At 46.2% G+C, this 17,067-nt stretch overlaps 1 protein-coding gene across 3 annotated transcripts; it reads right to left on the minus strand.

The window, feature by feature from the left end:
* Positions 1 to 8,348: 8,348 nt before the first annotated feature.
* On the minus strand, positions 8,349 to 16,773 carry LOC311121594 (guanine nucleotide-binding protein-like 1). Of its 3 annotated transcripts, XR_014612312.1 has the most exons (13): positions 16,571 to 16,773; positions 15,539 to 15,692; positions 14,408 to 14,544; positions 13,965 to 14,116; positions 13,520 to 13,591; positions 12,960 to 13,152; positions 12,724 to 12,828; positions 12,209 to 12,391; positions 11,830 to 12,008; positions 11,223 to 11,424; positions 10,881 to 11,021; positions 9,884 to 10,367; positions 8,349 to 9,738 (listed from the first exon to the last, which is right to left on the minus strand). XR_014612312.1 is itself a non-coding variant. In XM_084196055.1 (12 exons), the coding sequence occupies exons 1-12, from the start codon at positions 16,641 to 16,643 to the stop codon at positions 10,102 to 10,104; spliced, it is 1,857 nt and encodes a 618-aa protein (XP_084052181.1). In that variant the 5' UTR covers positions 16,644 to 16,770; the 3' UTR covers positions 8,349 to 10,101. The 3 variants fall into 3 exon arrangements, 2 of the variants coding, with proteins under 2 accessions (XP_084052181.1, XP_084052182.1); XM_084196055.1 differs by having other exon boundaries at positions 8,349 to 10,367; positions 16,571 to 16,770; XM_084196056.1 differs by lacking the exon at positions 16,571 to 16,773 and adding an exon at positions 15,949 to 16,035 and having other exon boundaries at positions 8,349 to 10,367.
* Between the last annotated feature and the right edge of the window lie 294 nt (positions 16,774 to 17,067).

Genomic DNA, 17,067 nt, shown 5'->3' on the forward strand with positions numbered 1-17,067 from the left:
CATGTTTACTGACTGTGTGTTCTTGTGTGTATGTGTCTGTCTGTGGGTGTGTGTGTGTGTGTGTGTGTGTGTGTATGTGGGTATCCATTATGCATGCACATGTGTGTTTGTTTGTCTGTTTATTGTGAGTTGTTTGTGTTTGTCAGTATCAATATCCTAGGCCTTGGGGTGGGTTGTATATGATTGGTCCCTGGAGAGGCTGTGGGAGTCGTGGAGGTGTCAGGGGTCATTGGGTCAATGTCTACCCCAGTGGAAGGTTCCTGGGTGGTGGTCAGGGTGTGCGGCACAGCCCCTGAGGAGCTCTCCTCTGGATGTTCAGTGTAAAAAATCTGTGGTGGTCAGCTCCTCTCACTCTCCTCACAGTTCTTTCTGTGACCTGGCACATTCCCCCACCCAACTCAGTTTTACACCCACCCAGCCAGCCAGCCAGTCAGTCCGTCCGTCAGTCTGTCTGTGTGTGTGTGTGTATGTGTGTCTCAGTGTGTGTTGGGGGGAGCTTTGTTTTACAAGCAAACAAATGAGAGCCAAGAGAGCCAGACGACTCAGTGGCTATAGAGGATAGATTTAAATGGCCATTTAGAGTGCTAGTGGTTAAAGAGGTGATTGATAGCTCATGTACTGTAATAAAAGAGCACCTTAGCAGCATACTGTCTAACAGTGAGCAAATCAATGTTTCTGTCTCTGAAGAGGGGCGACAGCCTTTATGTGAAATACTCTACTCAATAATGGATAAATGGATTGATCAGTGTGTATTTAACAACTGTCTCAGGCATTTAATCTGTGTTTGTAGTCATTGAAAGTGATCCCACTTGAAGGTTTGTGCTGTGGAGGCCAGAGGTTTGTGTGGTGGGTTGCTACACTGTTGTTTACTAGAGGGTGGACGTGATGTTGGATGGAGGGGCATATGGGTGGTGGGTGAGAGGAGAGGGGGTGGGGGGTTGGGGGTAGGCTTTGAGGCGGGTGTTCCAGATGACCCCTCACACAGTCAGGAGGTCTCTGGGGACCCTCTCAGCTGTACCCTGCCATGGCCTGCACTTGTGTCTCCTCTTCCTCCTGGAGGGCTGGGTGGGGGTGGTGGATGGGGGGGCAGACTTCTTTTGGGTGTCGGGTTACTTTACTCCTCTCAGAAGTCCCCTGCTCTCCTTCATCCACCACACACACAACGACTAGTAGCACTCACACACATACACCAACACACACACACACACACCCTGCAGCAGAGGGGGACTGCTGCAGTCGCTATGGCATTTGGGCGGCTCTCCCACAACTGTCGCCCCCTGTTCAAACTGTCACTCCAACCCCTCTAGGGTTACGCTTAGTATTTTCTTCCCCCTAATCGCTCTCTCTCTCCCTCCCTCCCTCCCTCTGTCTCCACTCCTGTTCTGCTCAGCCTATTGCTAACAATAGCGCTTAGGGACTTCCTCTCATAGCCCCCATTGGATGGTGTCTAATTCACTTTGTCTAGTCGTGGAACCATTGTCTTGTTCAATTACGCCTCCTTTCATCCACTCAGTCAGTTGAGGCCTTACCATCCTATTACCGCTCCTCTGTCTCTCCAACACTAACAGTAGCTGAGTGAAATCTCTCAACCACTCAGTCTTTCTCAAACACAGACGCCTACAGTCTTGTCTGTCTGTGTGCAAGAGGACTGTGTGCGAACATGGTTAGACTCAACAATCTAGAAGCATTGTTCCGATTCCAAAGGGAAAGTTTGTTATTGAAGTGATTTTTAACTTACATCATAGTCGCCTACGGCAGGGAACTGCGGGTTCTACTATCCCCATGGTTACTGTCGTCTGTCTGTCTGTCTGTCTCTGCTCCTCTTGGTTCTAAACTCTCACTCTCCTTTTTAAAGTTTACACACTGACTGTTGCTGGCTAGCTCTCTAGTCTCTCCCCAGTGAGAGTGAATGTTATGGCGGAGGGATTGGAGGGGTGGAAGTGGGGGGTGGAGGGGGTGGGTGGGGGAGGTCCAAAGGGGTGCGAATGAGTGCCATTGCAATGCAGTGAGAGGCGGCACTAAAAATACCTATTGACACATGGGCTCCAACTCACAAACAGGGTCACAGACAAACACACACGCCGCCTGCGGTCGATGACTGAAGGGGACCCATTCAAGCATGGACACACACTCAGAGACAGATACAGTATACAGTACCTCATAGACTGAAAACAAGAGGAATTACACGCACAAATAACAGTAGGCTTCATGCAGCCAGACAGACATGGCTATGTATGATTAGTTCAGCATCATCTACATCTCAGCCCCTTTAATGACAATGACTGAGTTTGTATTCCTAGAATGATGCCACTCACCCAATCTAAAAGCCCTCTGTCAAACAGTGCCAAAAGTTCACACTCAAGCGCAAGTCCTTGAGAAAAACAACTCAGCTGACATATTGTGAAAGAAATATGTAGAGAAAGTGCTATTTCTGTGTAACTTCATAAAACATGACAGTTGGGACATGTATGGACTAGTTTACCAAATGTTGTCATGATGATACTAGATCAGTCCGCCAACTGTTGATAGTCTGATGTACAGTAAAGTAGTCCCTGCAGTCCAGTAAATAGTTGCTACTTCATTATGACTATTTTGTGTTTTTCCTAACAGAGGAACTGGGACTGGGTGTGTTTACCTGGTTATGAGTCCCTCCAGGACAATAGAGACTGACTGTTACTGAGCAGCCCAGTTTGTGACACAATATGCTTTCTCTCTCAAAGAGGCTGTATGTCGATAGTATAGTATAGTAACAGGCTTCATTGCCATGGCCTCTCCTTCATGAAAGAACTGGACATGCTCCCAGTAGACCTCCACCATATTGCTTCCACTTACTTTGTGTTTTCAGATCAGTAAAAGTGAAGGAGAGAAGATGAATAGAGGACGCCATCTATTGAGATTCAGCATTTCATTATAGCACAGTCTAAAGTGGCTTCCTTTCCTCGTCTCCTCCCCTTCGTCTCAGGTCCTCTCCTAGTTATTTCCTGGGAGTGCTCTGTCCCCAAGCAAACACACCAGCATATCCAGAGACCGTAAGAAATGTTTTGCACCAGCCTGGTGGGTATGATCGATTGTAGATCAAGCTTTTGCAGAATGTTTCAGGGGGAAAACAAACCCAAGACAGGAATAACATCATTAAGATGACAATGAGGATACATAATATCACGATGCACAGAAAGAGACCTACCTGAGCACCAGGTCAACCAGAACAGCAGTGACGATGGGCCCAATCCAGTAGACCTAGTGGTCAGGTGGCTTCCTAGTCTTCTCTCATCTCCCCCGGTGCTCTGTTTGGGCCTTGTGTGTTGCTCTAGTGAAAACAAGCCTGAGACAGGGAGATCAGGATACCCAATCTGCCGGCTGAGGCTGCCCTGACCTCAACAACGACGCACCACTCGGAAGCAGGCTGGAGACAACTGCCTGGTAGTAAATCATATAAGGGAGGTGTGTGTGTGTCTGTGTTTGTTTGTTTGTGTGTGTGTGTGTGTGTGTGTGTGTCTGTGAGTAAATACATTACAGTCTGTGAGAAAATACAGTATGTGTGTGTCTGTGAGTAAGTAGAGAGTGAGTGGCTAAGTGTGCGCCTGTGTGTGTGTACAATTGTATGTGTATGTGTGTATGTGTGAGAGAGAGCGAGATACTCATAATAGTCCATGACACACCTATGTAAAGGTGATAAAACCCAGTCATGTGTGTGACATCATGTAGCACATACTGCACATACACACTATTAACACCACCAATGAGAACCCAGCGCTCAATAGGCCAGCAGAACCTGACCATTAACACCCTTGACCGCTGGCTATGTCCCTTCCGTCTTCAAGAGAGCGAGAGTTGCACCCCTTCTCAAAAAACCAACACTCGATCCCTCTGATGTCAACAACTACAGACCAGTATCCCTTCTTTCTTTTCTCTCCAAAACTATTGAGCGTGCCGTCTTTAGCCAACTCTCTTGCTATCTCTCTCAGAATGACCTTCTTGATCCAAACCAGTCAGGTTTCAAGACTGGTCATTCAACTGAGAATGCTCTTCTCTGTGTCACGGAGGCTCTCCGCACTGCTAAAGCTTACTCTCTCTCCTCTGCTCTTGTCCTTCTAGACCTGTCTGCTGCCTTTGATACTGTGAACCATCAGATCCTCCTCTCCACCCTCTCCGAGCTGGGCATCTCTGGGGCGGCTCACTCTTGGATTGCGTCCTACCTGACCGGTCGCTCCTACCAAGTGGCGTGGCGAGAAGCTGTCTCCGCACCACGTGCTCTCACCACTGGTGTCCCCCAGGGCTCAGTTCTAGGCCCTCTCCTATTCTCTCTATACACCAAGTCACTTGGTTCTGTCATATCCTCACATGGCCTCTCCTATCATTGCTATGCAGACGACACACAACTAATCTTCTCCTTTCCCCCTTCTGATAACCAGGTGGCGAATCGCATCTCTGAATGTCTGGCAGACATATCAGTATGGATGACGGATCACCACCTCAAGCTGAACCCTGGCAAGACGGAGCTGCTCTTCCTCCCGGGGAAGGACTGCCCGTTCCATGATCTCGCCATCACGGTTGACAACTCCGTTGTGTCCTCCTCCCAGAGTGCGAATTACATTTGGTTTGTGACCCTGGACAACACCCTGTCGTTCTCCGCTAACATCAAGGCGGTGACCCGATCCTGTAGGTTCATGCTCTACAACATTCGGAGAGTACGACCCTGCCTTACACAGGAAGCGGCACAGGTCCTAATCCAGGCACTTGTCATCTCCCGTCTGGATTACTGCAACTCGCTGTTGGCTGGGCTCCCTGCCTGTGCCATTAAACCCCTACAACTCATCCAGAATGCCGCAGCCCGTCTGGTGTTCAACCTTCCCAAGTTCTCTCACGTCACCCCGCTCCTCCGCACACTCCACTGGCTTCCAGTTGAAGCTCGCATCTGCTACAAGACCATGGTGCTTGCCTACGGAGCTGTGAGGGGAACGGCACCTCCGTACCTTCAGGCTCTGATCAGTCCCTACACCCAAACGAGGGCATTGCGTTCATCCACCTCTGGCCTGCTGGCTCCCCTACCTCTGCGGAAGCACAGTTCCCGCTCAGCCCAGTCAAAACTGTTCGCTGCTCTGGCACCCCAATGGTGGAACAAGCTCCCTCACGACGCCAGGACAGCGGAGTCACTCACCACCTTCCGGAGACATTTGAAACCCCACCTCTTTAAGGAATACCTGGGATAGGATAAAGTAATCCTTCTACCCCCACCCTTACCCCACCAAAAAATAAAATAAAATAAAAAAACATTGTAAAGTGGTTATCCCACTGGCTATATGGTGAATGCACCAATTTGTAAGTCGCTCTGGATAAGAGCGTCTGCTAAATGACGTAAATGTAAAATGTAAATGTGCTGCAAGGCTTGAAAGCCCTCTAGTGACCATACAGGTGTACATGCCAGCTGGGTATTTTGGTCCCACAGTTGGTGTTGTGGAAATCTTCCTACCAATGCTAGCCTGGGGAAGAAGTTAGTGTTGTAGTAATGAGGTTAACTTTGGGTGTTGGGTTTGGGCCTATGGGGTCCTCTCTATTCTGTTTTCCCTATAAGTAGCCATAATAAGGGCCCATTATAACACCTTTACTCTCAGCTTCACGTGTGTGTGTGTGTCCACTCAGGGGACAGTGTCTACCAGGCTTAACGCCGTTTCTGTGGTTTGTTAGTTTTCCGCCTCTCATACGAAACCTATTGATTACCAACTGGTCTCACACACATTAGGCATTAGGCTAGTTGAGGGGGCACTTGGAGAGGGAGTGTGTGCCAGGGTAGGAAGTGTGCATGTGTGTGTCTATGTCTGTAATTGTCTGTGTGTGTGTGTGTGTGTGTGTGTGTATGTGTGTGTGTGTGTGTCAGGATAGGAAGGGGATGGGGGTTAAAGCACTGATTACATCATGAGAAAAGCGTTCCCAAGTGAGCCTCCCTGAAAAGCTGAACTCTACTCAAACCACATGGGTATTACTGGCATGACCAACACATACTGCTAGCAGTAAATTATTTTGACACACCAGAATTTAATTAACAGTTTTTAAATTTACGGTGTCATGCACCAGTAAATCTCAAGGCTGTTTTTTTATGTGACGGTATAATTGCTACCATACAGGTTGTAGTTCCCTGTCCTAATTAAAAACCAATCTGGGGAAATCAGGCGGTGAATAGTTTGGGGTGTCGATCAGATGGACAGAAACCATTCCAGATTATCTGTGGTATTAACCCACTTGATGGATGGAAATGAACAGTATAGTGCACTACTATATAGGGAATAGGGTGCCAAGACAGGTATGATGAGTGTGTGCAGTCTGCTTCAACATGACAGCCTATATAGAGTTCCCCAACTTGCAGCCGAATTTGGCCTGCTGGTGGCTTTATTTGGCCCCCCAAATTCTGAGAATTATTATTATTATTTATTTTTATCGTTGAATATAAAGGTTTGTAAAAACACCAGGATTGTTTTTTTTGGAAGTCTGTTCCCAAGTACTCCCCTAATAGAGAGAGATGCGTGTGATCGGATACAAATGTAAGCAAGGTTTGAAATGATTATTATTTAGTCAAATATTCTAGGGTTAATTTGCAGTTTACAAATTTTTTGTAATTATGTTCCGGGACCCCAGACCATCCGCGCAAAAGAAAATCCGCCCCCGGCTAAATTAAGTTGCTCCTTGCTATATACTGGAATGTTGAGTGATGACGATTTATAATCAATTTTCTCAGAGATGAATATAAATATAAATCGTAAAGACGCTCTGACCGTTGACAAGGTAATTTCTGCAGAAGACATCCACCCCTTTGGGACTCAACATGCAGATAATATAAGCCATATGCCTTGAACTACATAAAACAAATATATCTCACCCAAAAGGCTAATTGAATTTGGACAATTAGAGAGTACATGAGTCAGGACGTGTTACCACACATTCTAAACCGAATCCCGATGGTGTAATATCGGGGTACAATAATACACTACATGGCCAAAAGTATGTGGACAACTGCTCGTCAAACATCTCATTCCAAAATCATGGGCATTAACATGGAGTTGGTCCCCCTTTGCTGCTATAACAGCCTCCACTCTTCTGGGAGGCTTTCCACTAGATGTTGGAACATTGCTGCGGGGACTTGCTTCCATTCAGCCACAAGAGCATTTGTGAGGTCGGGCACTGATGTAGGGCAATTAGGCCTGGCTCGCAGTCGGCGTTCCAATTCATTCCAAAGGTGTTCGATGGGGTTGAGGTCAGGGCTCTGTGCAGCCCAGTCAAGTTCTTCCACACCGATCTCGACAAACCATTTTTGTATGGACCTCGCTTTGTGCACAGGGGCATTGTCATGCTGAAACAGGAAAGGGCCTTCCCTAAACAGTTGCCACAAAGTTGGAAGCACAGAATCGTCTAGAATGTCATTGTATGCTGTAGCGTTAAGATTTCCCTTCACTGGAACTAAGGAGCCTAGACCGAACCATGAAAAACAGTCCCAGACATTTTTATTTATTTAACTAGGCAAGTCAGTTAAGAACAAATTCTTATTTACAATGACGGCCTACACCAGCCAAACCCGGACGACGCTGGGCCAATTGCGCGCCGCCCTATGGGACTCCCAATCACGGCCGGTTGTGATACAGCCTGGAATCTAACCAGGGGGTCTGTAGTGACGCCTCAAGCACTGAGATGCAGTGCCTTAGACCGCTGCGCCACTCGGGAGCTGTTTATTCCTCCTCCACCAAACTTTACAGTTGGCACTATGCATTGGGGCAGGTAGCATTCTCCTGGCATCCGCCAAACCCAGATTTGTCCGTCGGACTGCCAGATGGTGAAGTGTGATTCATCACTCCAGTTTGGAAGTCGGTAGTGAGTGTTGCAACAGAGGACAGGCGATTTTTACACGCTACACACATCAGCGTTCCTGTTCTGTGACCTTGTGTAGCCTACCACTTCGCGGCTGAGTCGGTGTTGCTCCTAGACTTTTCCATTTCACAATAACAGCACTTACAGTTGACCGGGGCAGCTCTAGCAGGGCAGAAATTTGAAGAACTGACTTGTTGGAAAGGTAACATCCTAGTGTACTTATTTTGTGTGCCAGTATCTTAAATGGCCAATCTGGGATTCAAACAACAAAGCAGACATCCCGCCACTTTTTTGATTAACAGCGGAGGCATGGGATAAAACAGTTGAACTAAGCTCATTAGACATTTATACGTTATATTTTCAAGAATGAATGGCTATAAATATTTTATTTAAAAGTCCAAAAATTGATATACCAATCTCAGATTGCCGCTTTTAGGATTACCGCATAGAGTAAATCCTGTGTTTAGAGTTTGTCATGAAAAGACAGACATGGAGACCTTGTTCCGTGGATTATCTTTATTGCAGAGAGCAGTCCAGTTCATTGTCATTTGGCCATACCAGGAATGAAATAAAGAATGCAGCAAATACACAATCCAAACACTCGCGTACAAGTCACGTGGGTAGGACTAAATCTGCTGGGTCACTAGTTGTTGCTTAGACACACTACAGCCCAGAGTTTTCCTGATCAGTCACACAGACAGGAAAAACTAATGGCCGTAGTGTGTATATTTATAAGTGTGCCATTGGTATAGACAAGACCAGTGCATGTTGTTACATGGTAACACAGCACTGTGCTGTAGTGTTCCCTCACAGTGACATGTAATACAGTATAACAGGAAGAATGAGGTACAACAGTAGGCAACAGCACACTATAATAAAGCCCTTACAGACTGTAACATTAGAACAGAGCCATAGAGCGATAGAGAGGGAAGAGGTTTGACCAACATTAGTGCCGTTCCATTCTTCCAGTATTTGGACTCTCGTTCTAAATTCTAGCTACTCAGCTAGTTTGCGTAGCTGGTATAATTTAGGATCATTAACAGGACCGTTATTGTATTGGTCAATATTGGCTGCTATGGAATCATGTGATACTATCTCAGAACATCAGAGTGCTTTTTGGTTGAAACCGCAGTGGCCAAACTCTCTCTTTCTCAAGTTAGTCAGTGTTGCATGATACAGTGCTGCACATGACTGGCGCTCTGTAACAGCAAGTTCTGACAGTTTTCTTCTGTAGTAGTTAGAACACTACACCAACCATCTATAGTCCACAACAACAGGTCTTTAAACCCAATCAGATGTTTTTCAAGCCTGGTCCTGGGGACCCACAAGGAGTGCAGGCTTTTGTTTCAGTCCAATACTGCGAGTCTCCTGACCAGGATTGATGAACACTGCCCCTAGTGGACCCTAAAATAGAACACTGATTTGGGTAGAACCATATAAATGGGTTCGACAATGATTATTACCACTGAAAGCAGCATGGAATGCTGAATTCCACACATCCACTGACCCTACCGAAGTACTATAATGCTGTGGTATACAGTGAAATCAACCAGGATTAGACAGTCAAATGGAAGTCCCATGTGGATGACATCATCACTGTCTAATCCCTGTTTAGACTGTGTGACCGTCAACATGAGGTGGAATCCATAACCCTGTCAGTTCAAGCCATTCCATTTCTAGGGTCTAATGACCTTATCTGACCTTTGGCATCTCAGCTATGAGGCCACTTATCAATAAACAGATTGAAAACCAATCAATGATTAATACACCACAATGCCCCTACCAGCTTTTAAGGGAAATAATAATAGTAAAATCCTACATGCAGGAAAATGATAAAAACAAACCAAATGTAATCCTACAATAGTTTAGACAGGCAGCCCAATTCTGATCTTTCCTTCACTAATTGGTCTTTTGACCAATCAGCTGTGATAAAGATTGGATGTGAAAAGATAGGATGTGATTGGTCAAAAAACCAATTAGTGGAAAAAAGATCAGAATTGGGCTACCTGTCTAAACGCAGCCTAAGTACAGCTTCATGGGTGTACAAGCAGAGCAGAGGCACAGCATGGAGAAATAAAAATGTTTTATACAATATCAGAGTGCTTTTAGTAACCTCGGGGGGAGTAGAGGAAAGAAGAGTTGAGTCAGAATGTTAAAGGAATGCAAATGTCAAGGAAAGGAAAATGGTGAGTGGAGAGGGAGAGATCAAGCACTGTTTTTTAAATTAATTATTTCTTCCCTTCTCCCTCACTCGCACTCGTTTTCCCGGAGGACATCGAACATGTTGACTGTGAGGCTGGTTGGCCCCTTCCTCTCCTTCACTGCCGGGTGTCCAATCCCTTCATCTTCATCATCACCATCCTCATCATCATCAGCGTCCCTATCCCTCTCCTCCTCCGGCTCAGAGCTGGACTCCCCCTCCTCCTCCTCATCCCTCTCTCCTGCCCCCTCCTCTTCCCTCCGTCCCTGTAGAGCGATGATCTCTGCCAGGTCTGGGTGGGACTCCCACTGCTCTGTATACCACAAATCCATTGATTGATTCATTAATCAATATATCAAACACTTTTCTTCATATTTTTTGTTTGTACAAAGCCCCAGTCATCAGTTTAAAGGACGGAAGCCAGATCAACATTAACGTCAGCCGTGCGCAGTAGATCACCTGCTGGGATTTGACCTTCCCCTGCGCACCCGCTGTGCACGGCCGACATTTGTGTCGGTGTGTCTTCCCTTTCAAATATGAGTCTCTGGTTGTCTGTACAGTAGTGATGAAGTGATATGCCTGACTGGTTGTCATGATCGGTCTATGACCTCTCTGATCATTGTATGACCTGTCTATGACCTCTCTGATCATTGTATGACCTGTCTATGACCTCTCTGATCATTGTATGACCTGTCTATGACCTCTCTGATCATTGTATGACCTGTCTATGACCTCTCTGATCATTGTATGACCTGTCTATGACCTCTCTGATCATTGTATGACCTGTCTATGACCTCTCTGATCATTGTATGACCTGTGTACTGACCTCTCTGATCGTTGTATGCAGGTGGTCTGAGGCACAGACACAGCCTACCGTCGACGGCCAGCCGCAGTAGACTGTTAGCTGCCCGATACACATCGTTACGAGCTGCCTTCGCTGTCTTATAACCCCTCCTCTCTGCCCAGGCTGTGAGACAGACAGGGAGAAAGAGAGAGAAGAGGAGAGAAGAGAGAGAACGAGAGGTATGAAGGGAAAACAAAAATCTATAAATTATTATTGTTCCTGAAAATTTCCCAAAGGTCTCCCTGACATCCAGACAAGCAGGTGTGTTTCAACAGTTTAGAACCAGACCAGAGTTTCTAGAGCCAGACTTGAGGTGGTCCTTACCTTCACACACGTCCCAGGCTGTCCAGCTGTGCTCGGGCCCCTGCTCCCTCTCCTTCTCCCCCCCTTTGGGTGCATGCTGTGGGCCCTCCACGCTGGGGTGCCGGAGCTTGAGCACCGACAGAAAGGGGGTCCGCTCACACAGATAACCCACAGAACTGTAGGGCTCCTGTAGCTGAGACACTGGGTAGATACCAGCTAGGATCTAGGGAGAAAGGGACAGAAGAGACAGAGAAGAGGAGGGAGAGAGATGGAGGAAGAGGCGTAGATACAAAGGAATGGAGGAAAAGTGTTTATAAAGAGTAAGAGCATGAGAAAGATAGGAGAGGGAGGACAAATCAAGAAAAAGTGTTTGAAAAGGGTTGATGGGTAATGATTGATTTTATACACAAAGCTCTCCCCAGTAGTTGAGACTTAAAAGTGGTACGGATTCTGATTCTACTCCAAAGACAGCCTTCAAATGGCCAGAGGGAATTTCAGTTATTCTTCTATTCCCCAAGACATTTCCTCCACAGTGATTAGACCTGGGATTCTAAGGGAATGGGAGGTCATAGTGCGCACACATACATACATACTTACACCCTACCCACACACACTCCCTCTCAGTTACCTGTAGTTGTTTGTTGACTAGTGAAGGGAAGACCAGTCCAGGGCAGTCACACAGTTTGACAGTGGGTGTGAGGTAGTAGGTCTGGAAGTATTTGGTGTGGCCGGGGGTTCGAGACACACTCACCACCTTCCTACCTACCAGACTGTTCAATACTGATGACTTCCCCACGTTAGGGAAGCCTAGGGAGGGAGGGAGAGAGAGACAGTACAGATATATTAATATTCTGTTAGTAGTAGAAGTTTCTGAATGCCAGAGGGGGTTGGTGGGGGAACAAAGCCTTGAGGTACACAAGCATTACTTGATAAATTAAGTTACTAATCAGTGATGACAGATTACTGATTGGGAGGTAGGAAAGCAAGCTTCCAACATGGCCGCTCACCTATACAGCCCAGCGTGAGCACGCCATCTTTATACAGCTCTTGGGAGGGGCTGCTCATCTCCATGGCAACATCACTCTGGTGCTCCACTAGCACAGAGTCCGCCACCTCCTCTGACTGCTCCCCCTCTGGTCCCATAGCAACCGCATCTCTCTGGATCTTCTTCTCCCAGCTGGACAGGTCCACTACAAGGGGGGGGGGAGTAACGATGGTGAACACTCCCTACAGCCAATGCTTCTGCAAACTTCTGGGAAAAAGTGGAGAATCGGGACGCAGCCTTACTTGTCTTTAGCCTATTTTAAGACTATTTCTGTTCAGTGTAGATTCTTCTATGATATACCCTTACAACCCTGCACCCACAGATCTTTGTATGAAGACACCAATCCTTCATTCAACAGTAATTAGCTATGCTATGGAAAGTGCCTGGCCAAAGCATTAAGTCATTACAGACTTGCATGGTTAGCAATACATGTGTGAAATAGGTACTAAGCCACCCAGGTGGGTGTGTCCCTCTCACCTTTTCCTGCTGTGATTTCCTGACACGCCTTCAGGATGTGGGTGGGGCCTCCAGCATGTCCCCACCCACATGTACCCTTTTTTCTCATCCTCTTCTTCTGAAGCACTAGAGACACAGAGACAGTGCAATAGGTTATTCTGGTGATCAAGTACACAGTTCAACAGCACCAATCAGCTCTCATCAGTCTCTCGCCTTGTGTCACTTTCGCTCCAGCACAACCACCCTCCCACCCCCACCTGTGCTGTATGGCTGGCCGGGGTGTGATGTGAAGCAGACACAGTGGAGGTGGGGGAACTGTGTCTGGAGGTAGTGTGTCCAGGCCAGCACCAGGGGAGGGGGACACAGGTCAGCTTTGTTCAGCACCACCACCACCTGCTTCTGCAGCTCCCCAGTGATATAGTGGTACAGCGCCGGGGGAAACTGCAGCACCTGCATGGGAGGGACACACAAGGAACACATTCATTAAGACATGCATGCTCGGTCTGGCGAACGACTTATAGACTACGTCCCAAATGGCACCCTATTCCCTATATAGTGCACTACTTTTGACCAGGGCCCATAGGAACATAGTCATGTATGACGAATGGTCCTGACCATGTATAACTTACCCTGTCTGTGGCTCCACCTGGTGAATACTCTATGTATGCATTTCACCATATGGTTCAACGCATAATGATACCATCAGTGACTATTAATTAATTACATCATGGTGACAGTAGTAAGTTGATAATGATACTATTGTACATGACTAGTAGTAGATAATGACTGTAGAAGGAGTTTAAAAGAGATTACCCACCGGGTGCCTGATGTCCACGATGAGCAGAATCACATCGGACATCTCCAACACTCTCCACAACTGTCTCCACGTCTAAGAGAAAGAGAGGGGGAAAGATAGAGGGGGGGAGAGAAAGAGAGAGGGAGGGGGAGAGATAGAGAGAGGGGGAGAGAAAGAGGGGGAAGAAAGGGAGGGTATAAAGTTATATGAAGAGTATATAGGTTTTACCTACCCTACATTTTGCTCAGTGTCAGAGAAAGAGGTGGTTTTTAAAAGATTCATTAAAGTTGATAGAATACTGTAGAATTAATAGATCTTTATTTATCCATCAAAATTGATCTTTCTGCTGACACAATACACCCCCCACCCCCCTGTAACGAGCCGGTCACTAACCTCAAGGCTACCACCGCCCTCAAAAGCATTTATAAAGGGTGTATAAAGGGTTCTGAATATATAGTTTCCTCACCTCCAGGTTGTGCTCAAAGTGGCTGAGGGATCCAGGTGGGTTTCTGGAGTGCAGGTCGTTCAGATATTCCCGGTATGACTTCTCTTCTTTCTTCAGCAGCTCCTCACGATTCATCCCATAGTTCCACGGAGGTCGACGTGGGAACTCAAGACCTGAGATTGGAGGTGGTCAGTGGCACAGACACGTCAAGCTATGACACAAAGTCAAAAGACCATGTCAAAACTCCCACTAGAGTGGGTTTTTATTTAACAGCATTGAGAGGCTCAGGGTACAGGTTACGTACCAAATTACACCATATAGTGTCCTACTTCGACTAGAGCACATATAGCTTTGGTCAAAATTAGTGCACTAAATAAGGAATAGGGTACCATTTGAGACTGAATCTTTATTTAACAGCATTAAGAGGCTGTTGTGAGGCTCAGGGTCCAGGAGCTCGGACCTACCTTTCTCTGTGGGGTATATGTCGTTGATGTCAACCTCCAGGTCTTTGTCTAACATCTGGTCCAGAACCTTCTCTCTGGCAAGCTTCTTCCTCCTCTCCACCTCCTCTCTGCTCTCCTTCTCAAAGTGCAGACGGAACCTGAATGGACAGAGAGATGAGTATAGCTGTGTGTAAGTAGAGGGGGGAATTGGGCAGGGTGAGTGTGTGAAGGACACAAAAGCATCTGTGTGCAGTCATGAACATCAGGTGTGTGTGACGTGGGTGTTTGTTCTGACAACAGCAGTTTGTGTAATGTACCATTGACCTCTGTCTGAAAGTTGTTTGCTCATGTTTCAGGATTCCTGGAGTAACATGTTCTAATTTTTTTTATTTAGTCTCTTTTGGCCTCTTACTTTTAATATCTACAGACCCAGACATTGCTCTAATTAATATTTTTCCATTAACCCTTCAGTTTGTTCCAGCGAACACCTCCCGAGTGGCGCAGTGGTCTAAGGCACTGCATCGCAGTGCTAGCTGTGCCCCTAGAGATCCTGGTTCGAATCCAGGCTCTGTCAAGGCCGGCTGCGAACGTGGGGCGGCGCACAATTGGCCCAGTGTCGTACAGGGTAGGGGAGGGAATGGCCGGCAGGGATGTAGCTCAGTTGGTAGAGCATGGCGTTTGCAACGCCAGGGTTGTGGGTTCGATTCCCACGGGGGGCCAGTATGAAAACATAAAAAATAAATAATGTATGCACTAACTGTAAGTCGCTCTGGATAAGAGCGTCTGCTAAATGACTAAAATGAATTCCCACTGTTCCAGGCATCAGTTCATACAGAAATCATGACATGTTTTCCCAAAAGGTAACGTTGATGATATCTGACAAAACAGAAACCCACTCAGCAGGTGACAGCCTTATGAGCCTAGCTATCAGTGGTCACCATTCCTGATCCATACAGTGTGCAGGCTTTTGTTCAAGACCAGCAATAACACACCCGTCATTGTGTTTGGTTTCATTGCAGGTGATGTACAGTATTACCTTAGCTCTGGTCCAGGGTGTTATGTGTGGCTTGCTCAGCGTCTGCATCAGTAAGCAGCATGTAATCCTCTGGACCAGAGCTAAGTATTACCTATGCTAATGTATTGGTAACTCACCTATTGGGGTCATATCTGCCCTCCCTGATGCCAGGCTGCTGGTTTATCCTCCTGACATCTGTGGTTTCGCTATCTGAGGTGTCCGACTGCCTCTCCCTGTCCATCCCCCGCTCCACACTGTTATTACGGCTGCTGGGCCCTGAGCCTGGCTCACCTGAGGAAGCGAGGTCATCATAATCAGAGGTTTATATTGAACCCTTCCCAAATGGCACCCTATTCCCTATATATAGGGCGCCATTTGGGACAGAAACATACTGTGGACAGAATGAAAACGAGCCTCTTTGTCAGCAACTGGTACCAAACAAAAGACCATATTCTACAACGTTTAGTTTTTTTACATTTACATATATGCTATCTACATTACATAACACATAGCTATCTATACATTTAGTAATTGTCTCAATACTAACCCTATGTAATAAATTGACAGTGGACGTTTTCATAATGAATCTCTTTTCATTGCTAGCTAGCTGCAGAAGAGTGTAGGTATGTGATCTCCAACAGCTTTTGTTATCCCCTCAACTTGAGATAGCTAGCTTTCCTATTACATAATTGTATACCGAGTCTGCGCAGTAGAGCTTACACATAGTGAAAACAATACCAGTGTAGTACAGTGATGCTGATTTCTCTGCATCAATACTTTTCCACTTCAGCCCCATCAATGACAATGAATGACGCCAGCAATACAATTGAGCGATAAGGTCACACACATCGCTAGCTCTGTAATGTCGTCAGCTTAGCTAGCAAGCAAGGTACTAGCTAGCTAGCAAGCAAGGTAGCTAACGTTTGCTAGAAAGACCCAAATACACACATGACATGCATGTTATGGCAAAAATAATTACGGCCCTATTCTTTATTTGTAGCTAATTCGTCAAAAATATATCGGGAAACATGACATAGTGTTCTTGTTCCTCAAAGCAGACAGCTAACTAGCCAATTTACTCAACTCTCCACGTACAAGTTAGTAAAACGAAAAGCTAGCTAACGTTAGCATTCGGCACGCACACTTTCTGTCATTGCAGCTAACGTTACCTCGCTTTCTTTCGCGTTTCACTTGCATCTGTTTCTTCTTCTGTTTGGTGCTGAATGGCTTTTTCCGAGGCATGTTTGAATGAAAAATTACAGTGTCGTAGTGTGGGTTTCTCTTAGCTAAGGCAGAAATACAGTAACGTCGTTATTTACTATCGTGAAGTTTCTCGACTCCTACACTTTTCACCGACCCGACGCCATTCACTGCAGAAAAAAATGTTCGATGGTAATACAGTTGATTTACTTTTTTTTTTTTTTTACAATGTCAATATCATGCTTTTAAATCATTGTCTGACAAGACATGGCAAGTTAATATGGATATATATTTTTTAAAGAATGGTACAGCCCACACAGTAAACCGCCGATTCCACTATTATTGCTCACGCTAATGTTGTTCACGACACTTCTTATTTGCATGACATCACACTACAGCAGATCAATGAATCAAGCTTTTACTAGACAGATAGGCAATCAACACTGCCAACTTTGCCAAGTCCTTA

This window comes from Coregonus lavaretus, assembly GCF_964263955.1.
Source record: "Coregonus lavaretus genome assembly, contig: HAP1_SCAFFOLD_1153, whole genome shotgun sequence".
Classification (NCBI taxonomy): Eukaryota; Metazoa; Chordata; class Actinopteri; order Salmoniformes; family Salmonidae; genus Coregonus; species Coregonus lavaretus.